The 24,482-nt window shown below is 55.0% G+C and overlaps 1 protein-coding gene and 1 long non-coding RNA gene across 6 annotated transcripts in view; one reads left to right on the top strand and one right to left on the bottom strand.

Annotated features, from left to right (window-relative positions):
• Positions 1-19,778, bottom strand: part of EPHB2 (EPH receptor B2) — a 189,435-nt gene extending 169,657 nt beyond the window's left edge. For 3 of the 4 annotated variants that reach the window (XM_044996013.1, XM_044996012.1, XM_044996011.1), the window contains exons 1-2: positions 19,716-19,778; positions 14,474-15,158 (exon numbers count right to left, since the gene is read on the bottom strand). In XM_044996013.1, the coding sequence (XP_044851948.1) occupies positions 14,474-15,158; positions 19,716-19,772 (742 nt within the window). In that variant the 5' untranslated portion in view covers positions 19,773-19,778. The remainder of the gene's footprint in view (positions 1-14,473; positions 15,159-19,715) is intronic. The other variant, XM_044996010.1, reaches the window with a different exon arrangement.
• LOC123354224 lies at positions 5,101-22,652 on the top strand. 2 transcript variants are annotated; one of them, XR_006574677.1, is made up of 3 exons: positions 5,101-5,193; positions 21,793-21,887; positions 22,520-22,652. It is a non-coding gene; the product is annotated as an uncharacterized LOC123354224 (long non-coding RNA). The 2 variants fall into 2 exon arrangements; XR_006574676.1 differs by lacking the exon at positions 5,101-5,193 and adding an exon at positions 10,098-10,228.
• Positions 22,653-24,482: the final 1,830 nt, after the last annotated feature.

The raw sequence follows: 24,482 nt of genomic DNA on the forward strand, positions 1-24,482 counted from the left end.
CGCATGTCAACTGGGTGACTGGGCAACAAAATGGCAGATGACATTCAACATTGGTAAGTGCAAAGCAATGCACATTGAAAAAAAATAACCCCAATTACACATACATAATGATGGGTCTAAATTAGCTGTTACCACTCAAGAAAGATCTTGGAGTCATCATGGATAGTTCTCTGGAAACTTCAGCTCAATGCTCAGCAGTGGTCAAAAAGGCTAACAGACTGTTAAGAACTATTAGGAAAGGGATAGAAAATAAGATGGAAAATATCCTAACGTCACTCTATAAATCATGATGCGTCCACACACTGAACAGTGTGTTCAGTTCTGGTCGCCCCATTTTAAAGGATGTAGTGCACCTGTAAAAGGTTTTAAGAAGGGCCACAAAGATAATAGGGGTGTGGAACAGCTTCCATATGAGGAGAAACTAAAAAATTAGGCTGTTCAGCTTAGAAAAGAGATGATTACGGGGGGACATGATAGAGGTTTATAAAATCATGAATGGCTTGGAAATAGTGAATAGAGAAATATTATTTACACTTTCTCACAATACAAAAAACAGGGGTCACCTGACTAAATTAATAGGCCGCAGGCTGAATACAAACAAGAAGTAGTACTTTTTCACACAGTACACAACCTCTGGAACTCATTGCTACAGGATGTTGTGATGGCCAAAGAATTAGAGGGTAGGTCCATCAAAGGCTATTAGCCAAGATGGTCAGGGGGACAACCCCATGCTCGGGGCATCCCTAAATCTTTGGCTGCCAAAAGTCAGGCGCTGAAGGGTGGCTCTCTCCAACATTTCCCTGTTCTGTACACTCTCTCTGGAGCTCCGGTACTGGCCTCTGTTGGAGAGAAGATACTGGGCTACATGAACCATTGGTCTGACCCAGTTCTTATGGTGCAGCCTGGAAAAACCAAGAGGGGGGAGGGACGTGAGTCTATGCCAAAGAAGGGTAATGGCTGACGAGCCAGGAGCCTGGAATGAGTGCCCTTGGTGAAGAATTAAGGGGAAACACAGGTGGTACCTGCCAGGAACTGACACACCTACCACCTGTACATGCCTACCCCATTCCCTCTGACTCCTGTTAGAGAGGGATGGGACTGCACCTATCTTGGGCCTTGTGCTGTAGTCTCCAGGTCCTGGCTTAGATGGGTAGAAACGAACCCTTGATGTGTTTTTAATTCAGTCTCCTTCCTTAGCCGTGGTCCTTCCTCCATTGCTGAAAGTGACAGAATGGGCCCCTTGAGCATCACCATGGGCACCCCTCCTTAGACCTACCTGGGGCAGCACCATTATAGTCATCTCCAGAGCTTCCTCAGAGCCACTTCCCCCATGAGCACCGCATAAAATTAGCCCCCATGAGGGACTAGCCATGCTGTGGGGTTTCCTATTTCCACAAATCTGGTGCTGTCCATTTCCGAGGGAATACATCTGGCAGAAGAGAACACTGCACCTTCCACCAGAGGATGAAGTGATGAATTACAACAAACAAGCTCACACCCCGGTGTCTAGGAAGTATTATCATCTCCATTTTACAGACAGAGAGTTAGAAGTTAAACAATTAGTCTGAGATCAGAGTCGGGGCAGAACCCACAGGCCTGGCACCCAGTCAGTCCCCCGCTCTAGCCATGTTTACGTTCACATTCTCTCTTTCCTAGGGATTGTAGGGACCCTGTTCTGGGTTTGATTTCCAGGTCCAGGTTTCTCCACTTGTGATGCAGCAGGAGGAGGGCAGAGTTTAGTGACGAGAAGAGCTCTCTCCAGAACTCATCAGGAAGATGGGCAGGGATGTAAAGCTCTAGAAGCATTCCAGAGTAAGTGTCCACACAGGGAGATATTCCAGAACAGCTGTTCCGGTCCATTGCCCCTGCAGACAAGCCTTGCTGGAAAAACTGCGTCTTAAAGGCAAACTGACAGAGCAGTTCCCTGCAGAGTCCCTGCTTTCTCTGGCTGTTTGGGAAGGTCAGCGTAACCTCTGGGGAAGAGCCTCTGCTCCCGACAGTGCTGTGTTCCTCGCTGAGCAGCCTCCCTAGGGTGACCAGATATTAAATGTGAAAAATCAGGACAGAGGGTTGGGGGTAATAGGAGCCTATATAAGAAAAAGACTCAAAAAATCAGGACTGTCCCTATAAAATCGGGAGATCTGGTCACCCTACCCCCACCCCCATCAAAAAGGACCAAGGAAAGTGGATCCTCCTCTCCTCCACCACAGCACACAGTGGGTGCGGGGGGCGACCTGCACCCTCGCCAGGGAACACACTCACTATTCAGGGACATCTCCATCGCAGGCTTGGCTGGGAGCTGAACTTACAGGGGAAATATGCCACCTAACTCATGAGTCTCCCCCTCCCCCAGCCCCTTTCCCATCGCCAGGAGCCCGAGTGCTGTCCCAGAATTATAAGCAGAACAGGCTGGCACCTCCCGTGGCTCTGAGGCACTGAGCATGCTCAGTGTAGTTAATAGCCTGATGCTGTGCAGCTGTGATCCCCATCGCGGTGCTAATTGGATTCACAACACGCAGGGGTCAGCGAGAAACAGGAGGGAGAAGAATGCAGGAGGAGGAAAGAAAGGAGCCGCATTCTGCCTGCACAGACAAAGAGGGGCGCCTAGAGAATCAGCAGGGTCCAGCAGCACCAGACCCCAAGAATCAGCACACTCCGGGAGTCACATAGCCCAAACCACACCCCACACAGATGGGACCACGCTAGGACGTGGCTAACATGTGCCCACGCCCATAGGACATAGCTAGTCCGCAGGGCACAACACTTCCTGTGCACGGCGAATGTTTTCCATGTCCTGATGCCATTCACAGCCAATGCCCTGGAATGAATCCCATTCTGGTGTGTGGCTCCACAGAACAGCCCGAAGGCAAAGTGATCAAACCTGGCCACAGTCCTGCGTCACAGGGGCGCACAGCTGTACCAGCGGCATCGCAGGTCCCTGTGCACGTCAGGGCTGTGGCAGGAAGTTCACACCGACACAGGAGAAACGCTCCCCCTTTCGCAGCGATGTCCCTCCCTCAGGAGGGCAATGGGAGCTTCGTGCATGCACAGAATGCTCTGCACACGGCTCTCAAGGAAGCAACAGCAGCCATGTTGAGAGCCATGGGGCCACAATCCAGAGCTGAAGCCACACAGCAACCACAACTGGCCAGTGTCTGGCTAAGGCGCTGATCACTCAGTCAGGGGGTTAAAGAACACGGGTCTGACAAGAAACTCTGGGAGTGAGGCCTGTCCCAGGAGCAGCATCCCTCTCTGGAGAGCCCAGAGGACAGAGCAGGCCTGCACAACTCGTAAAGCAGTGAGGGCCACATTACTCCAAAGAAAACAGCTGAGGGCCAAAATCCCCCGGCCCTGCGGAAACACCCCCCCCCAGCACTTCCCGGCCCCACGGAAACACCCCGCCCCAGCACCGCCCAGCCCTGCAGAAACAAACCCTCCTTCCCCAGCACCGCCCCACCAAAACAGCTGTGGGCCAAAAAGGAAGGTTGGGGGTGGGGAGGTGATACTTGATTTTAAATCAACCAGGGGCTCCCAGCTGAAGAGATGGCTGGGAGCCCTCAGGGGCAAATTAAAGGGCCCACGGCTCCGGAGGCTGGGGGAACCCGGAGCTTTGCGGGGCTGGGGCAGGGATTTGAAGGGCCCAGAGCTCCTGCCGCTGAGGGGAGCCCGAGCCCTTTAAATCCCAGCCCTGGCCCATCCGCTGGAGCCGCGGCCGGGATTCAAAGGGCTCTGGGCTGCCTGCAGCCAAGGGGAGCCCTGAGCCCTTTAAATCTCAGCCGTGGCCAGGAATCTCTGCGGGCAGCCCAGAGCCCTTTGATTCCCAGCCGCGGCTGAGATTTAAAGGGGTCAGGGCTCCCCGCCGTGGCCGGGATTCAAAGGGCTCTGGGCTGCCCGCTGAGCGCCGTGTGCGCAGGATTTAGAATCCCTCCGCGGGCCGCACAGTGAGCCCATGCGTTGTGCAGGCCTGCTATAGAGCCTCTGAGAGCCATGGAAACAGCCTGTGGAGCGTGGGTGAAATCCTCGCCCTACGGAACTTGCGAGGAATGTCCCATTAACTCCAATGGGGCAAGGAGTGTTACTGCAGGGTGCTGGGCTGGGACCCAGTGTGCTGTACAAAACAACACAAACGGACAGTCCCTGCCCCAAAGAGCCCTGCCCCTGGGAACGGAAACACCAGGCCTATTGAAGTGTTACAAACACACTGAGACACACCATGCAACCCAAAGGGGAGGCCAAGGGACCATGCACAGCTCATGCCATTGAGGGTTCACGGGCAGCTGCTGCTCACCTACCACCTGGCTGCAGCATTCAGCCAGAAGCCTTTGCGAGCAGGCAGAGGGACACCGCTATCAAAGGGAGCGCTTGATTTCAGAGTCTGGTACAAACAGACCTAGCAGAGAGCACAACAATAGCTCTGCCTCTGCCATCCCAGCCCAGAGCCCATGAAGGAGAGAGGCAGAGACAGAGAGTGCATGGGGTGGGGAGGGAGTACAGACAAAGGGAGGGGGCATGGAGAAAAACCGCCGAGGCAGAGAGAAGGAGAAAGTGAGGAAGAAGGAGAAGCCAGAGGCAGTGTCTCTGGAGGGAAGGCCTGGGGGAGGGGCGTTCGGATGCAGCATGTTAATGAGACCCTGGCAAACGCAAGGGAAAGAAGCAGGGAAGGGATTGTGTCTGGGCAGAGGACAAGCCGGGCTACTCACTCAGTCTCCCCTGTGGGGCCCTGTGGGATTGGGTAGCAGGGCCCAGGGAAATGCAAATCTCTTAACCACACACAATTGTTAACTGCTCCCAAATCCTTTTGTGCCATGGCTGCAAGCTTAGAAGAGCTTAAGCTGTGAGATGCACGAACTGCCTCAATTCATCTCTCCTGTGCGGTGCCTCGAGCAGGTTTGCATTGTATGACCCCGATGAAAAGCCCAGCAGAGAAGGCTTCCAACTTTCCCAGCTCTTTAGCAGCGTTTGGGGCCTTTTAATCGCTCGGGATGCATCTTCCAAATGAAATGCATTAATACAGCTCAGGCAAGCGGAGTGCTCCACCTCTGCGGGCCGGGGGCCGTGCAGGCTGCCCGGGCCAGCTGATAGTACTTCACGCTGAGGGCCGGCTTTTATAGGCTTGTGTTTTGCTGTTGGAAAGAGGCCCAGACTTCCTCCCACCTCTGGAAACATGAGAAAACCTGCCAGCCACATGTAGGGGTTAGTGCTCTGGGCCAGGCTGCACAGGGATGGGGCATGGCTAAGGAGGGAGTCTGGGGCGGGAAGGAAAAGGAGGTCACAGCTCCCCAGATGCCTATAAGAGAAGCAGGTTGGGAGCCAAAGGCCCTGTCACTGTGCCATCGCCGATCCTTTCCCTCTGCCCTGCTGTGGGGGCCCAGCGATGGGGCTGCCAGGGCTGAGCTGTGCCCCACAGAGAGGGAGCCCCCCAAAGGGCCGTCCCTGCAGCCCTTCCACAGCTCAGGTGTGACTAAGCCCAGGGACAGCTGCGCTGCCCAGCTCTCTCAGCAGCGGGCTTTGGCAGACAGGCCTGGAGGCTCCCATGTTCACAGACCCCGCGCCCCACAGCCCGGGGTGGGGGTGGCTGGCGAGTGGGCAGCACTCAGCACCTTCCTGCAGACGGGTGAGGCCTGCGGCAGGCCTGCTCCTGGGGGAGGTTACGGCCACAGGAAAGGCCTGTGAGCTCTCCCAGGCCCTCTCTGCCTTGCACTGGGCCTGGGCGCCCGGCACTGGCAGGCCAGGCTCTGCCCCAGGGATTCCTGGGAAGGCCTCTGGTGTGCTGCCATAAGGAGAGAAGGGACCCATATCCCATCTCCTCCACGGGGGCTCTGCCAGGGGAAGAGATCTGAGACAGGGACACCAGGCAAACAGAGACTCCCAGGACATCTCAGCCAGACACACACAGCCCCTCCCCAAGAGGGGTCAGATCCCACTGACCATAGCCACGGACTCTCCCTCCCTCTCTCCTCCAGCCCCCTTCTTTCAGGGGGCCATACTCCTCCCATCCTCAACTTCCCATGAGGTCTCTCAGCCCCCTCCACAGGGGGCCATATGCCTCTGCCTCCATCTTCACCACTGAATCCTGTATCCTTCTCTCCCAGCCCCTCCATGGCACCCCACCCCCTTGCACCTCTCCGTCCCTGACCCCCCCATACCCTTTTCGTTCAGTGAGCCAGTTTAGAGACCAGGCCCATCTCTGTAGACACAAGCAGTGCTGGGCCCCAGCTCACATTGGTGTCTAGGCCAAATGTTACCCTGCACTCAGGCTTCTCTGCTCAGCCCCATGGGGATGGGGCAGTCCTGGGTCTCAGACTCTGGTGGGGATGGTTATTATCCCTGCAAACGCACTCTCTTGCCGTGGATGGCCCCTCTCCTGTTCCCATTCTCCCTGGACTTTCCAGGAGCCCAGCCAGCCGTGGAAATCCAAAGCTGGGTCGTCAAGCCTGACACCTTCCCCAAACACCTTCCAGCTCCAACCCCCCCCCCCATCACCCCCTCACTGAGTCCCACCGGGCTGCCTCTGCCAGCGTGCCACCCAAGGGTGCTCCCCTTGCTGTGGTGCAGGTCTTGAGCCAGCTGCCCCAAGACGACTGGATTGCAGGACACTTATTAACCAGCACATGGAGTTCAGAGCCAAACACGTGTCCTGAGTCACTGCACCTCCCCCAGGCCTGCTGCTAGGAAAACAAAGAGAAGAGATAGCCCGGCTCTCCCGCACCTCACTCTCACTCGCCCCGCACTGGTTTCCTTCCCCCTCCTCTGTTCACTCACTTTTTAGACCACTTTCAAATTCCCTCCTCTCCTCTCAGCCCGGTCAGACTGGGCCGCAGCCTGAGGCTGCCATGCCAAGCCATAGGCTTCATGAGCATCCCAGGCAAGTGGCGGAAGCCCGAGCACCTGACTGGCTACGGTCACTGCACCACGGCGCCAGCAGTACCAGCTGGCGAGAGCTCCTTGGGCCAGCACCGACATCGGGAACTGCAGCTCCGTCAAACCCAAAACATTTCCCGGAAGCCGGTCGATTCTCACACAATTCTTTATGAGAGATAGTGAAAAGGAATCATTCCAACTCTCTCCTTTCCATTGGATAACAGAGAAACATTTCACTCTGACCAGGCAAAAATGTCTGGGTTTGAGATCATCCGACTTTCCTTCATTTTGACTTTTATATTACACTGAAATATCACATTTCATCCTATTTCTGTTTCATTGGTTTAGTTAATAATACATAGAATGTATTATATTTAATAGGCTTGCATAATATAAAAGTCAGAATAAAAGGAATCGACTTGAAATTAAGCATTTCAATGGTTCTCAAAAGAATTTTTTTAAGATTTTCATTCCATGGTAAATTGTTTTTTTATTTCGATTCAGATTGAAGATTTTTTTCAGAATTTCCTGAAAACAGACATAACACTGTCCAGCTGCTCTCTGGAGCGGGCTGGACAGTACCTAGCGCGGCTTTTCCATCTCTGTAATATTATGTGTGTTACCATAGTACATAGGGGCCCATCATGGGTCAGGACCTCACCATGGTAGGAACTGTATAAACACAGTATGTGTCATTGCTTGCAGCAGCCAGTCCAGCTCTGTGCTCATCAGTCCCCTGGGAATCTCATTAACAACCCACCGTCCCCTCCCTACTTACAAGAGAGAGGGCTGAGTGGTTCATCCCGGAGAACCTGCCCATTCTTTTGTCCTCAGAGCCCCTATTTCTGATCCTTGGAGGACACTGGTCCCCATGACCACTAGCACTGACCCCGAGACACCTACCGTACTATACCTGGTGTGCATGGCGGGCCATGTTCTGCGACAAGCAGGACTCCCTCTGGGCTTCCTTCAGCCCCTACTCCCTGGACATTCCTCCTTGGAAGGTCCATTTCCCAACACCTTTCATATCTACAGGGATCTCCCTCTGCTATCCCTCCCTCCTTGTCTGTCTGTCTGTCCATCCTCGCTGAGCCGTGGGGTTGTACAAATGCCTCTGAATCTGCCTGCATGTCCCCTTCAACCCTTCCATCTCCTCCTGGCTTCTGCCCAACAAATCCCATCATATCTGTCCAAGGCTGGCACAGAAAGCTTTACCCCGCTGTCCCACCCAAAGCTGGACCTGGGAGAGGTATAATGTCCTAGAGAGGATGGCACAACCTTGAGGTTTCAGGTCCCCTGCCAAGCCCCTACAAGATGTTGTGGTAGGGTACAGAGGCTGTAAACAGACACAAGGGATTGATGGAGAATTCCCCAGTGACGGCACTTCATAGGTATGTCCCAGGCCACCCTATACTGATGGCCCCGCCACAACCCCTCCATGCAAGTCCCAACACCAGGATATATCAGGTGAGGACACGCTACAGGGCAGTCTGTGCTGATGTGGAGCAACCTACCGGCACTCTCAGGAGGCTGCTGTAAATTAGAGGTCCTGGCTGCACTGATCTCTGCCCAGGGCACCAGCAGCCTCTAGACAGCCCCAGATCGTCAGGTGCATGGCTGCCTCACAGCGCAACACAGCAGGCAAAGCCCCTCCAGGAGCTTCCTGGGAGCCACTTCACTGCCTGGGGCCCCAGAGACTCCCCCCAGGGTTCTGCTCTGGCCCTGCCCCACACTTGCCTGGCCACTGCACTGGGGCGTGCGGGGGCCTATGACCCCAACACAGTGCCTGCCCTGAGGGTACTCCAGGGACTGGCCTTTCCTGTTCAAAGATGGAAGCTGATCACGCAGACCCAAAAGGGCCCGTTCTGATCCCAGGCCAGAGTTGTCACAGAGATTCAGGGAGTTTAAGGCCTGCCCGCTGCCCCTCCCCTCCCTTCCCCGCTGGGAGGAGACGCAACCCCCACCCCGCAGCGAGTGCATTAGGATGCACCTTTCCCTTCACAATCCCCTCCGCCATATCTATAATTGATCTCGGAGAAACCCCGTCCTGACACCGATTGCCAAGATGCTATCGGGGCTGTAATGGGATTTTTATATTTAGCTTGGACAAGGGACGGCTCTGTTGGCTGCAATGAAATGTTTCAATAACTGTGTCTGCCCGGGAGCCAATCCGAGCCCCCTGGCTGCACTGGCTCTTTTCACTCCTTTTCACAGGCTCGCACGCTTTTCTTCCTCCCTCCCGTTATCTCAACAGCTTCCTTGGCTCTCTCTCCCCCACCATCCATCCTGCTCCTGGGCCTGGGAGTTCCCTTGTCAGTGCATTACACAGCTGCAAAACTTTACTTCTCTCTCCAACCACACTGCCACGTTCCCTTCCCACACCTCCACCCTGGCCTGCATCCTGTTAACACCCCAGCTACTACCATCATCTCCAAGTCTGCCAGAGAGAAGCATTCCCTTTCCAGCAGCCTCTGAGCCGGCACTAGGGTGACCAGACGAGAGGAAGAAAATATCGAGACACGGGGGGGGGGGGGGAGGAGGGGCAGGGGTCCGCCGGCAGAGAAAAAAAAAAGTCGAATGCTGCCATAGGAACAAAACCCAGCGCTGCCGGCGCAGGAAAAAAAAAAAGGACGAGTGCTGCCGGCGGAGCGAAATATCGGGACATGGGACAAACACTAAATATTGGGACGTCTGGTCACCCTAGCCAGCACCGTGGTGGCTGACCCTGGGACATGTCTACGCTACAGCCACATCAGCGGCACAGCTACGGCGCTGCTGTGGTGTCGCTGGAGCACACTTCCCACATCAACAGAAGTGGGAGTTCCACTGATGTCGGTAATCTACCTCCCCAAGAGGCCGTACCTAAGCTGACAGAAGAATCCTTCTGTTGACCTAGCCACATCTACACCGAGGGTTAGGTCGACCCAACTACAGCACGCAGCTAGGTTGGTCTAATTTTTCAGTGTAGAGCAGGTCTGAACGTGGGTAGGAGAGAGCAAGGACATGGGCGTGCAGAGGGAGAGAAAAGCCTCATTTCTCCAGGTGCAGAGGCAGTATCACAGAGATGTTGTGCTCCAGTCACTGTACAAGCAGGGTATATGGCAGCTGCTGCACCTGGTCCCTCTGCACGGGGCACTGTGGGGTGGGCAAAGAGCAGGCAGGAGGGGACAGGCCAGAAAGTTATGACATCCTAGAGATTCTGCAAACACAACAATGGCCCACAGATGGCTGCCGTACCCTGCACCAGGACTGAAATGAGCCCCGGACTAGGGAGCATAATTGCCTCTACTCTGGCTTAGGCAGGGATGAATTCTCCTGACCGTCCCTTTTCTAACAGGAATATTGGTCTCCAGGCCCTGCTCCACTGGTAAGTCACCGTGTCCCTTCGGCACGGCCCTGTGACCAATTTCTTTCATAGTGACCGCTAGCTTAGTGACTCAGACGTTCATCGATTCCCAGGCCAGAAGGGACCACTGTGATCATCTAGTCTGACCTCCGGTATAACACCGGCCAAAGACCCGCCTCCAAGTAATTCCTAGAGCAGATCTGTGAGAAAAACATCCACTCTTCATTTTCAGTGATGGAAAATCTACCACAGCCCCTGATAAATTGTTCCACTAGCTAATTACCCTCACTGTCAAAAATCTACACTAGGAGGGTAGTGAAGCACTGGAATGGGTAACCTAGGGAGGTGGTGGAATCTCCTTCCTTAGAGGTTTTTAAAGCCCAGCTTGACAAAGCTCTGGCTGGGATGATTTAGTTGGGAATTGGTCCTGCTTTGAGCAGGGGGTTGGACTAGATACCTCCTGAGGTCTCTTCCAACCCTGAGATTCTATGATGATTCCATGATATGCCTTATTTCCAGTCTGAATTTGTCTAGTTTCAAACGTTCAGTCATTGGATCATGTCAGACCTTCCTCTGCAAGACTGAGTGGCCCATTATTAAATATTTGTTCCCCAGGTAGCTACTTATAGACTGTGATCAAGTCACCCCTTAACATTATTTTAGTTAAGCTAAAATAGACGGAGCTCCTTGAGTCTATCAGGATGAGGCAGGTTTTCTAATCCTTTAATCATTCTCTTGCCTCTCCTCTGAACCCTCTCCAGTCTATCCTCATGCTTCTTCAACTGAGGACACCAGAACTGGGCACAGGATTCCTGCAGCAGTCGCAGCAGTGTCATGTACAGAGGTGAAATAACCTCTCTGCTCCTACTCGAGATTCCCCTGTTTATGCATCCCCGGGATCCCAATAGCCCTTTTGGCCACAGTGTCACACCGGGTGCTCATGTTCGGCTGATTATCCACCGCCTGCAAAAGCTTTTTAGAGACACTGCTGGCCAGGCTAGAGTTCCTCATCGCGGACGTACGGCCTACCCACTTTGTTCCTAGATGTAACATTTACATGTAGCATCAGGCTAATTTACCAAGCGATCCAGATCGCTCTGAATCAGTGACCTGTCCTCTTTGGTATTTAACACCCCCACACACACACTTTTTGAGTCATCTGCAGACTATCAGTGATGATTTTGTTTTCTTCCAGAACACTGATAAAAATTTTAAGTAATGTAGGACTAAGAACCGATCTCCGGATCCCACGAGAAACCCACCTGTTCAATGATGACAATCACATTTTGAGACCAATCAGTTAGCCAGCTTTGAACCCCTTTGATGTGTGCCAGGATACTCTCATCTCTCTCTAGGTTTTTAAATCAAAATGTCACACGGTACCAAGTCAAACACCTCACAGAAGCCTAACTCTATTACACCAGCGCTGTCACCTTTACTCCCTGGCTGGGCTGCAGGCAGCACTCTGGAGGGGCTGGTGGAAACAGACAAGGGAGCACACAGTGGGGTGACCCTCCGTGGTTCCACCTGGTCACCAAAGCAATCGGATGGAGTTTGGCACAATACAATGACCAGGGGCGGCTCCAGACCCCAGCACGCCAAGCGCATGCTTGGGGCGGCATGCTGCGGGGGGCGTTCTGCCGGTCGGGCGGCAGGCGGCTCCGGTGGACCTCGGACCTCCGGTGGACCTCGGCGTGCCTGTGGAGGGTTCGGTGGAGCCGTGGGACCAGCGGACCCTCCACAGGCACGCCTGCGGGAGGTCCACCGGAGCCGCGGGACCGGTGACCAGCAGAGCGCCTCCTGCGACATGCTGCCCTGCTTGGGGCGGCAAAATGTCTAGAGTCGCCCCTGACAATGACACTCTGCACTCTTCCTCTGTACATCTGCTCCTCCACCAAAACCCCTTACCCTGCCCTGTAGCTGCCCCCCAGCTCCACGCACAACTCTGCTGATGCCTCAGTCCTCAGCTGCAGACAAAGCAGGGTTCTACCCTGAGGACCAGGATGTAGAATGTTCCCATTAACTGATGATTTAATCCAGACATGCCCACAGTGATTAACCAGAGAACCAGCCCTTCAATGACCACAGCCGACAGAGAACAGAAAAAACATGACTCACACTTAATCTGTTACAGCAGAAAAACAACCAGATTCAAATCCCTGACGCCTCCAGCCAGGCATCAGAACACACCCACCCCTACCTGCAGCACATGACTCGGGTTCCTTTAGAAGGAGCTGTGAACAGCAAGACACGGGGCTCCGTCTGACCACTGGGAAGACCAAAGTGACCCCCTGAGTCCATTTCTGGGCCCTTCCTGCCACCCCCCAGGACTGTGAAGGGTAGAGCTGCTCCAGCCAGAACCCTCAGCAAAGCCCAGTGGAAATCACGCTGATTCAGCTGTATTCCAGTCGCAGTGCAGCCCCTCTCCAACGCCCGGCAGAAGGGGCTAATCATGGAGTTCTCAGGGATAAACAAAGTGCCAGCGGAGAGCGAGGGAGGGTCATGCTAGCTGGGACCTCGAGGGAGAGTTCTCCTGGCTGCTGAGCAGGGAGTGGGACTGGCAGACCTTGACTTTCTGTGCCTGCAGGAGGCTCTGGTCCTGGTAGTCTCTCCTGTGCTTGTATCTCTCTGGTTCGCCCAGGGCCTGCCTATCTGCTGAGGAATTTGTGATTCCCCCCAGAGTCTCCAGGCAATTGCAAGTGAAACTTTATCTCCAAGAAGCAGCAGCTAAGATGGGAACTGGCACCATGAGTGTGAGTGGGCCTGAAGAGATGGGAGGGAGGGGGGCAGTGGAACTGGGGGAGGAGGCTGGAAGGCCAGCCGAGTTGCAGGGGAGCAAGCGAAAGTTCTTCATTCCTGGGAGACCCTCTTCTGCTGCTCTCCCTTCCCTGCCACAGTAGCCACTCCTAGCAGTACCTCTGTCAGACATTGCTCCGTAATTTGGACATCCTGTTACAATCTAAAAATAATCCCTTTGGATCACAATTCTCCCTAAGAATGGACTCCCCTTCAGGCCCTGCTGCTGCAGGGAGGGACTCTGCCCACCTATCCCTTCGCCACCTGTTCTGCTTGGCTAGCGTAATCCTGCCCTGCAAAGCTAAGGGCTCCTGGCATCCTTGAGTTGCCTGACCCACGGGTGCTGCAATCAGGCAATGCACCAGTCGGGGGCGAGCCTTCCACTTGGCATTTCCCAGGTGAAGTGCAGATTGGCTGGGAGATCAGCCTGCATGGAACATGCCCTGTCTGTGTGTGCGTGTCCCTCAAATGGCTCGGGAGTGCAAGGGTGGGTCAGCCTGGCCATGGTACACACCAGCGGGCACCCAGACCCAGGCACAAATGGGCAGACTCGCTCAGAAAGACAGGAGCGCACATGTATGAGCAGAAGCTTAGCGAGAAGGAGCATGCGTTCACGGTGTCCCCAGGCACATGGGCAGGCAGTCCAAGCAGGCTATGAACAGGGACCATAGTGATGGGAAATCAGCAAACAACAGAGAGAGGTGTATGGAGATCAGCCAGCCAGATCCATGTTTAGAACCAATGGCAGCTCTCACAGGGCTCACGAAGAGCCTGCAGAATGAATGGAAGGGACTGGAGGGTGCTGCCCAGTGCAGGCGAGAGCAGGCAAAGCTCCCCATAGGAAGAACAAAGGGGCAGTGACGAGCCACACACCCCCACTGCTGCGGCCCTCACAGCGAGGCCCATCTGTTGATCTAGGCAGAGTGTACTCCCTCGGGCCTTTGTTTGGGTTGTTCCCCTATTGTTCCCCTCCATGGCTGTGGAGGGCACTGTCAGGTTGACAGAACTGCAGATTAAAGCTACAAATCCTAATTCCTCACCCTGAGCAATGCCCACAGAGCCCAGGTTCTCCCACCTGCCTCCAGTGCCAGGAACCGGGGCCCACAATCTCTCCTGCAAATCCTAGTCACCAAGAGTTTGCCAAAGAGCCACTGCCCGGCAGGCAGGTGCTGGGAATGGCTGATGGAGCAATGGAGCAGGAAGCTGGGGAGGGAGCAGCCAAAGGATACGTGCTGCAATCAGACTTGCTGCTACTGCAGGGACGGGACAAAGCCACTGTGCAGTGTAGGTTTGCTGACAGCATGTGAAAGAATCTGTGCCAGCCAACTTCCCTCTGCCTGCAGGAGAAGCAGCATTCGGAGGCACCTCCAAGAGCTAGGGGGCTGTGCCCTTTGTGCCCTGGCCTGGTGCAATCACAGGTTCCCACGCTAAGGATGCAGCATCCTAACAAAAGCAAAGAGAAATGGTTACCTCTGCAGACAGTCCCGTTCTCCACCGATTCGTAGCCAGCCTTGCACATGCACCGTCCAATGGGCACCAGCCACTCCCCGTCCCCATTGCAGTACAGCTTGATGGGGACATCCACCTCCTCTGCATTGGTAATGCAGGACCCCCTGGCCGCCACCAGCGAAGTGCTCTCTGCTCCCGAGAGCGTCTCCTGAAACACGGCCCCGTTCTGGATCACTCGGGGGCACTTGCGGTAGAAGACTCGGACAGCGATTAAGGACATGCAGCCCCCATAGTCCTGGAACGCCAGATAGAATCCGTTCTTGGAGACCGGCCCGAAGCTGCGCACCTCAGTGTTGATCTTCATCACGCGGCCACCCAGGTCCACCTGGGAGAAGCTCTCATCAGCTGCGATGGTGTCCACCTTTGCCCAGGGGTTCTCCATCCAGTTGGGAAAGGTCTTGGTGGCCGAGTCAAAGTCAGATTCGAAGTAGTAGAGATTGAAGGTCTCCTTGCAGGAGCCGGGAACGTTGGGGATGCTGCTGCAGTCCCGGACGGAAAATTTCATCTCCACGTGAATGCGGTGAGCTCCTCTCCTCCGTATGTACTTGGTCCGCAGCCAGTTGTTCTGATTGGACTCAAAGACGTTGCACACCTGGTACGTCCGGATCGTGTTCATGTTCTCGTCGTATCCGCTCACTTCTTCCCACTGTGGATGGGACACAGAGTCACTGGGCTGCATTACATTTACATTCACTGGCAGTCAGCTTGAGCCCGTTTACATACCTGGTGGGGGCCCTGCCTCCCCCTCATCCCCTGACAGGCAAAGGCTCAGGCTGCATGGGGGACAGGAGAAGCCACTTTCAATGTGGAGTCAGCTGCATCAGTACAAACTGCACTGCACCAGGGTCAGTCGTATCTACACTAGGGCTCTGCCTAGGGGCAGCCACCCCAGAGTCTAATGCCCTCCCAGTCTCCATGCTCCCTGAGCCAGGGCACACGCCTCAAACACTTCACGCTCATCGCATGCGCCACGCAGGCAGGTGCTGGGAATGGCTGATACAGCGAAGGAGGGAGCTGGGAAGGGAGCAGCCGAAGGATACATAGTGGTGCACTACCCTGCCACCGCCGGAAGAGGACAAAGCCACCACACAGGCTAGGGGCTCTATTCTCCCGGGTGGTTACTTGGTTTCCACTCGTGTTAGTGGGAGATACTGATACTGCACTGATTGGCAGAGGAGACTCCTTGAGGGTCATTAAAGTACCTACATGTGTCCAGCACAGCCTGGGTTCTGTTGGAAGGGCTCTCACCTCCCGGCCCATTCCACTGTTACAGTGGGAGGGTTACTTGACATTTTAAAAAGTAAATTGCAAAGAAAACCATGAAGGACCAGGGTCTCCATCACCTTCCCCCTGAGCCGTCCCTCACAGCTGGGCAGAGGGACTGAATGACAGCGATTCACCACTACTCAGCACTGGTGAGGCCTCATTTGGAGTACTGTGTCCACTTTTGGGCCCCACACTACAAGAAGGATGTGGATAAATTGGAGAGAGTCCAGCGGAGGGCAACAAAAATGATTAGGGGGCTGGAGCACATGACTTACGAGGAGAGGCTGAGGGAACTGGGATTGTTTAGTCTGCAGAAGAGAAGAATGAGGGGGGATTTGATAGCTGCTTTCAACTACCTGAAAGGGGGTTCCAAAGAGGATGGATCTAGACTGTTCTCAGTGGTAGAAGATGACAGAACAAGGAGTAATGGTCTCAAGTTGCAGAGGGGGAGGTTTAGGTTGGATATTAGGAAAAACTTTTTCACTAGTAGGGTGGTGAAGCACTGGAATGGGTTAACTAGGGAGGTAGTGAAATCTCCTTCCTTAGAGGTTTTTAAGGTCAGGCTTGACAAAGCCCTGGCTGGGATGATTTAGTTGGGTTTGGTCCTGCTTTGAGCAGGGGGTTGGACTAGATGACCTCCTGAGGTCCCTTCCAACCCTGAGATTCTATGATTCTATGACCACTGCACTGCTATGACTGACAACCCAAAGAAGGGCAATGGAGTCGGACTCCAGGGGTGAAATCCTGCCTCCACTGCAGTGAATGGCAAAACTCCATTGACTGCAGGGTATTTGTGCCTTTCCGTGCTCCTTTATGATGGAGGCAGATGTCTCGGAAATTTACTGTGTGTTTCCATATTTTTTCTCCAAGTAAAATGCCGTCTCAGCTCTGCAGCTCCCTGTCTGTGCTGGGGGCCTGGTGAATAACTTCATCCAGAGCTCTGCCGCCTGTCCCCACCCCGAGATGGGACGGATGCGGAGTTGTAGGAGCCACTGCACCAACCCAGCACTGCGCTTTGCATGGTCCGGAGCGAAAACTGGGGCTGTAACATCATTGTCTACTTTCCTTTTCTGACGCTGAGTGCGAGAACGTGCACGCGCTGTGCCAGGCGCTGCATCAGCAGGGACCGTGCAGACCAAAGGCCTCTGTTCCACACAGAACAGACACCATGGGGGCAGCGCAAGCTCCCACTCCGCCTGCAACCTTGGCCTGAAGCCTGGGGTCAACCGTGGAATTTGGGCTCCGGGGCCCATTGCTTCCTCAAGGCTTCCATTAATGCCACGCTCCTAGAACAGGGATACTAGGAACCTGTCGGTTCATTTTACACAAGGCATCAGCCTGGGCTGGACTCAACCACCAGCCAAGAAGTGAGACACTCCAGAGTCCCCGACTAATCCCTGGCCCAACAGTACAGCCAATAAGAGCAGCATGTGATGGCTGCTCTCTTGGCCAGCACACGGGCTGAACTGGGGACCTCCAAAACTAAACACAGCCTGAACTAAAGAGCCAAGCTTCCTGGCTCGGGCTGTAACAGCTTCCTGTCCTCTGAGGACTCCCCGAGGGGACCCTGGAACACACACACCAGCGGGTTACAATGACAGGTTTTAAGAGACCCCGTGCCCCAGGAGGTGGGCTCTGCTAAAGGAATGAGCTGCTCCGCCAGCCCCTCTTTTCCACTGGCATATCGGTGCAGTATTTCCTTCTCGCTCGCAGCCCCGCTCTGCCGGGAAAGGCAGCCTGAGCCTTTGCAGGATCTACCCATGGGGCAGGGGGCATCTTACAGCCCATCCTGGCACAGCCTTCCCTGAACAGCCTGCAGAACACGGATGGGGGAGAGCAGGCCTCCACCCCTTTCTGCAGAGACAAGAACTAGTGAGCCTAGCAGAGCGCACCCCATTCCTGACGAGGAGAGGGGGCTACCCTGCTCACCTCCAGGGGGCACGGCCAGCCGGGCCAGGCATTTGGTTGTTGTAGCTTCACTCTCTGCTGACTGGGAGACCATCATCTGGGAAGCTGAAACAGATCCCACCCCAGCCCGCGCCCACCATCCACCTGCCCCCCACATGGGCTTTGGCCTTGTCAGGATGGTGAACATCACTCCCTCTCCCTCTGGGACACACGGCTCCTGCTTCCAAGCCTCCCTGCCCCTGGGCTAGCATTCGTGGGGACGCTTGCACAGCTCCCCAGGACGTGCTGCTCCCGCTGCACCTGGGCTAGGCAGGCCAGGTCCAACCCAAACGGGGACTAGAGTTTGGACTCCTCAGTGCCAGGCTGGGTAGGGTTCACACATATCGCAGAGGGCATTCGCCATCCAGATTGGACCCGTGTTAAGGTGCAGACGGAGAACTATTCACACCAAACTCCTTGTCAGGGTTCCTTTAACTGCTTGAAATGTAGCAGAAACCTCAATTAAACACTTAGTCCCTGGGCTGCGGCCTGACGTCTGCCCTGTCTGCAGGGAGCTGCTCTGGTTTGTGAATAGGGTTTGCTGCCCAGCACCATGCTCTGTTCCTGGGAGATGGAAGGGGGGGGGTGCCTGGCATTCTGGGCGCTGTGTGGTGGGGCCGCGGCAGGGATGTGAATCCCATCTGCAAGCAGGTCACCTCTTTACCAGGATCTTCTCCAGCAGAGGCCTGTTAACGGCCCAGCCTCGCAGTATCTCCCCCACTGGTCTCACCGTGGTTACAAACGTGGCAGACATTCCACGGGAATCTGCTTTCTCAGGAGTTCCTAACTTGGAGGTAAAATCCTTTTCCAGGCTGAACCTTGGCCAGGAGCAGCACATGGCAGTGAGTGTCTTTGGAAATGCCAAGCAGCACACTCGGCTTGGAGTGCAGCAAGAGGGGGAATCTGGTAGGCACTGGTGACAAAATCCCAGCCGGCTGGACTGGTGGATGCATAAGCCTGCTCACTGAGAAGCCAAACAGCTTCCCATGGACATGAACCGTGATGTGTTGGGCAGAAGCCTCCCTGCGAACAGGGCTGCCTTACCCAGCACAAGGCACTAGCCAGAGCTCCCAGTGTGCCTCTCATCATTCCCAGAGCAGACCCCTCCGCCGCTTACCGCCAGCAGAAATTCAATGCTAACTCTCAGAGAGCCACCAGAGTGAAGTGTAGGGAGAGTCCAAATTACCTCACTGAACCTCCTCGGACGTGCGCTCCACTTAGAGACCCGAGTGCCCAGGCCGCTACTGGGTGTTACTCAGTACTTCCTCCAGCAACCTCCCATTGCTCCGAGCGAACAGGGCGTCACCACTGGCAGATCTGGCCCACAGTGACTGGCTTCCTCGGTGCTCATTCCCTGGGACCGCAGCACTTATTGCCACTGTCCCTTAGGGAGAGGGGAACGGCGGGACCCTTCGGCAGCTACCTCCAGGAGCTGAGCTGCTCCCTGACCAGACAGAGAAGCCAGGCCAGTTTCACTTGCTGTTCTCAGCCAGTTCACGACGGGCGCTGGGCACGCAGCGGGTTGTTTGGGTTCAGTGTTCCTGGCCTTTTCCAGCCCGGATAACTGACACTGCTACATTTTGACAATTTAAAAAAAAAAAAATCTGGGAAATTTTGTGATGAAGCATTTGGTGAATCTCCCACCCCTCTCCGAGAGCAGGCTACAGCTTCAGAAGCACCAGACTGCTGTTTTCAAAAGGGACTTAACCCCCTAGGCGTTTCAGTCTGATTGGCAGCCAATGGGAATTCAGCTCCTAATCACACAGATGCTTTTTAAAATGTTACCCCATATCAAACATTTTCAAAATCTCAAAATTCAGGAATGGGGAGGGGGCGGTGTTTGCCATCTGCTTATTTTGGTTTTGGCCCTGTTTCAGTGAATCGCTTTTTGTAAACAGTAACATCCAGGATTGCTAATCAGCCCCAATCCGAGGCCTACCCCACCCCATGGATGCAGGGGCCCACGTCCCGAGGAGAACAGAGAACTCACCCCTGAGGGAGGATGCACTGTCCAGCCCAGCTCTGCCGTCGCCGTGGTAGAGTCCATTAGCGTTTCTGCGGGGAGATTACAAGAAAGAGCCGTCAAGGGGCGATAACTGGGAAGCAACAGTAGGCAGCTCCGAGTGAGCAGCACAGCAGAGTCCGGACCAGGAGAGCCATTCACGCCCCCCAGGAAGGCCTCCAGTCACGGCTCAGGGCAGGAGCCTTAACAAGCAGATTGGGGCAGAAACCAGCTATGATCCTGGGCAGTGAGCAGCCCTGCCCCAGGTTAGCTTCTTGTCTCTTCACGTACCACCGATGACCCACTCCAGAGCTGGGGTTCCGCTAGCTCTCAACAAGGAGGGGGGGCCCATGCTCCGCTAGGGCGAGATCCACGGAGAGCCTGCCCTTTGCCTCCAGGGGGCACTGGATCCGGCCCTTGGCACCAAGCCTGGCCCCAGCTCAGCTCGTGCACTGGGGAGAATTCTCCAGGGGCACGGGGAGCTGGTCTGCAGTCCCTCCCTTAGGCTGGTAACGGGCTGATCCATGGAGGGGCAGACAGAGCCCACTCAAGACAATCTGGCGCGTTAGGCAAAACTTCAGTGTGCTGCACCCCCCTGCCTAGGCCTAGGGCAGCTGGTCACGATGGAGGGGGAGCCAGGCCAAATTCAAGTGAGTGGTGTTGTGACCTGGCGCACGGGGTCGCAATACCACACGGCTTTGGCCTAGCTGCTCTGTCATGACAGAGGGGCAGTCGGGCCAAATCTGCAGCCCCAGGCAGCTGCCTAGTCTGCCTAAGGCGAGAGCAGCCCCTGGTGGTAGCCCCCCTGCCCTACCCCTTCCCTGGTCTGCCTAAGCTCCACGTAGGAAGCGCTGAAGTAGTTGGGTTCAGCAGTGTTACTGTGCTGCCAATCCTGCCCGCCTGCGTAGAGGAACGCGTCCATTCTGCGCTGGGGTCGGCATTTGTCCCTAAGTGCCACGTGTGCACAAGCAGCGGCAGCAGTCTGAGCCGTCGGGGTGCTCAGGCTCGGCTTGGAGAGCCCCGGCATTGGTCCATCTCTGAGCACGGCCCTGCCAACCATGCCTCACCCACAATCTGTACCTAGCAGGGGGCGGCAGCCCAGCCGTTTCACACCGTCCATGGGTGAAATCTGCTCCTCCAGGGGCAGGTTTCCCCCTTTAAAAATATATAATCCTAATGAAATACATGGCAGCAGCTCGGAAACGGCAGTTCAGGAGCTGCAGTCCAGCGAGCGGTAATAGAGGCTCCTCTGCTTAAAGAGCTGCTGAAATGTAAAAGAATACGACGTTTTGCCACCATTTTGCATGGTAAGAATAATGGTCAGCAGCGCTGCCAAAAAGCACATTGTATTGCACAGGGAAAATACCTGATTTAAGGATTTAAACGGCATTAAACTTTAAACTAACATTAAGGCTGATTTTCCAGGCAGTATGGGCCCCGAAGGCTTTAGGTCAGATGATGTTCCAGCCAGTCAGGACTGAGAATAAAATAGACAATGTTTTATAGACAGTGCAGGTAGCACTTATGACCATTAAGGCTGCCAGATACTGGCCATTGTAAGATCCTTCTTTCAGTTTCTTATAAATTTGCCAGCATGTAACCATTCAGTCTGAAATTTTCCTTGCCAGGTGTTGGCCTCAGGCGGAGATGTTCTGGAAAGTTTCAGATAAAACTGTCTCTGAACAAAGTTAGGAAAAATACGTTGTTTTGCCCATGTTAACAATAGCCACACCAAGCATGGGGGTGGGTACTGCTGCAGCGTACACAGGAGCTTTCACAGTGCCCCCCCGGGCTGCAGGGGTGGGGAGCTGGAAACTGAAGACCCCCACATCCCACTCCACGTTCTCCCACACCCTGCACTCTGCCACACGGTCAGTCCCATGCCTGGGCCCCCCGCCCCCAGCCACCACAAAGGGCTGAGCATGGTAACAGCAGGGAGGGCTGGATTTGGGGCTGCTGAGGGGTGACACAGGTCACGGGGTTTCTACCATCTCAGCCTTTCATTCAGGGGATTGATTTGCTTTTAAACACAGAATCCCTTTGATTTTTGCTTCTTCGTGTTTAGGAATAGGCCAGGCCCAGGAACGCTTGGCCGCCTGGGCGATGGAACCACACAGCACGGGCTCTGTTAACCCGCACACAGTGCACAACATGGGACAGGTGAGCCCCAAAGACAAGGGCAGGGCACGGGCTGGCAGCGCAAACACTGCCAGGTGTGCTGGGCACCTTCCGATGCAGTGGGCCGGTAGGGAAGACAGAGGAATCAGAGGCTGTGACCCTGGAGGGGCCCTGCTGGAGAGATGCTCCCGGTTAGCAGTGTGGAAGCACGCAGGCTCCCTCCAGGCAGCCTGGTGAGGACACATGCAGTCAGACCCAGTGAGGGTGAGTGGGGGCCCAGGCCCACAGAGCTGGGCTAACTGGTCTGCACTGGGGGATCCAGATACCACGCTGCTGCCATTTGCCGCTGGGAGCGTTACCAGATGAGCCTGCCACCTACCACAGGCACCCACAGAAAAAAAAAAAACAGTGGGTGCTCCGTACCCACCTGCCACAGCTGTTTGGCAACTTGGGGGAGGACAGAGAGCAACGAGCGGGGACCTCATGGGGGGGCGGAATGGGGGCAGGAAGAGGCGGAGCAAGTGTTGGGCCTCAGGGGTGGGAGTGGAGTGGGGGCGGGGCCTCGGGCATACCGCCGTGGGGACAAGTAAAATGCAGGGCCCATGCCACATACACAATATAATCTTATACTTCAAGTTTTGTTCTTGACCATTTCTCCTTAATACCTTTTGTAGGAGCGAGCCAGCAATCCTCACACACCGCTGTATTAGCGCTGACAAGATACCTTACAATACTGGCAACGGAACTGCATCTAGTCACCCCAGCGTATAAGCAGGACTTAAAACCCACAATGAGCTAGGTTCCTGATACAGCACTGACAACGATTTCTCCTTTGGAGGAGTCCTCTCATTAGCGTAGCTATGAGTCGCTGTGTTTGCTCTTGGCCTGTGTGCTTAGGGTTTACATTGTCTTTCTGTGTCGTGCTCGACTTTCATGCTAAAATGTATTGGAAAAAATATGTTAACTGTGTTATTTCTAAACAAATTTCCTCCACCTTCAAAGCCCACACGGAAGGCTGGGTTCAGGGAAAGTCTGATGCTTCCACAGAAGACCGTATCTTAACTAGCGAGCAGCCTTCTCTGAAACGGCTGCCCAAAGGGTGCTTGTTTGCAGAAAGCTCTAATTGCCTGAAAACAGGCTTGGGATGAAAATACCTCCTGACCCCAATGAGAGCATCCCAGACAGTCCCATGTGAGAGTGCGTGACGGAGAGTCTGACTAACGCTGCACTGAGGGCTGCGGTTATAGCAGGGATTAGATCCCTTTCCTAGGTCTGAGTAATGTGCGGCGCACACGCAGGGTGAAGAGAGCATCTTCAGGGACGCTCCAAGTCCAGCTGTTGAGGCGTTTAGGAGTTGGATGCCGTTACACATGAAATGTAGCCTGGGATCTCACCGTTCCTCCACTCCCTCCGGCTACCAAAGGGCTGGGATGGGACACTTCAGACTTTAGGCCCACGCAGCTCCAGACTAAGGCCCCTATCCAGCAAAGCACTTTAGCATGTGCTTGAAGTTTTGTAAGTGCTTTGGAATGGTGCCGGACCAGAGTCTGAGTCCCAGATACCAGCTAGTTTTCTATTAAAGAGAAGACACGTTATGTGACTTTTGCCAAAGGAAGCCGACAGTTGCCTCCTTCATTCCACAGCCAGCAAAGGGCTGGAGTAGGAGCGAGCCTACACTCCCCTGCCCTACTGCTCAACCTGCCTCCCCAGCCTCACTCCCCTAGCCCCATGCAGCCCCTCTCACTAGCTCCCCCCTGTGCCCCTTGGTTCTGTTATGTCACAGGAAGGCCTAGTCTGGCACACCTAGCCGGGTTCACTGGTGTAGGGCTGCTCTCCTGGGCAGCACAGGAAATCTGCCAGGAAGCGCTAACATTTGTGCTTCTTGGGAAGCTTTTGCTGGAAGGGAAGCCTCCCGCTTCGCTTCCTGCTCTGTCCAGCACTTGGGGGCGGAGCAAGGAGGAGGCACCTGGAGGAGGAGGCATTCAGCAGATGTCCTCCAAGAAGCAGAGGTTGTAGCTCGCTAGGGAGGTGCCTCCTGCTCTGGACTGACACAAAGCACTGCTCAACTGGTGGAAGTGGCAGCTGCCTTTGCAAGGACACGTGTGTTAGAGAGCAAGGGAGTGACCCTGAAAGCAAGGTGCTAGGACAGAGAATGGGAGTGGCTAGACGAAGCCTCTGAGCATGCCCAGTGTGAGCTGGACAGTTGCAGCACCAGCGCAGACTCAAGCAGAGGTGACGCGTGGGGGGCGGGGCATACGGCAGGGCTTTTCCCCCAATAAATCTGCCTCCTGAATGCTCACCGTTCCAGCATTCATCTAGCTTCAGAGGTGGGTGGGGAAGTCCACAATCAGTCCTCGGGCTGGGCACCTGCCAAGCACGTTAGCCCGGCGCACTGCTCATGAGGACAGGACGCAGTAGAAGCATGTGGACATGCGATGGTCAGTCCTAACCAGCCTTGTGAGCTTTAGCTCCCCCTGCTAGGGCAGTCACGGTCTCTCTCCTTACTGGCTGCCGGGTCGGGGAGGGGTGCTGCAACCCAACCTGGTCTCTGGCGAGTGACGTGCAGGCAGCAGTCTGGCCTGGGCGCAGGACGGGGCATTCTTACAGTGTAAGACCCAGGGCTCGCGGGTGCTGCAT

This window comes from Mauremys mutica, chromosome 21, assembly GCF_020497125.1.
Source record: "Mauremys mutica isolate MM-2020 ecotype Southern chromosome 21, ASM2049712v1, whole genome shotgun sequence".
Taxonomy (NCBI): domain Eukaryota; kingdom Metazoa; phylum Chordata; order Testudines; family Geoemydidae; genus Mauremys; species Mauremys mutica.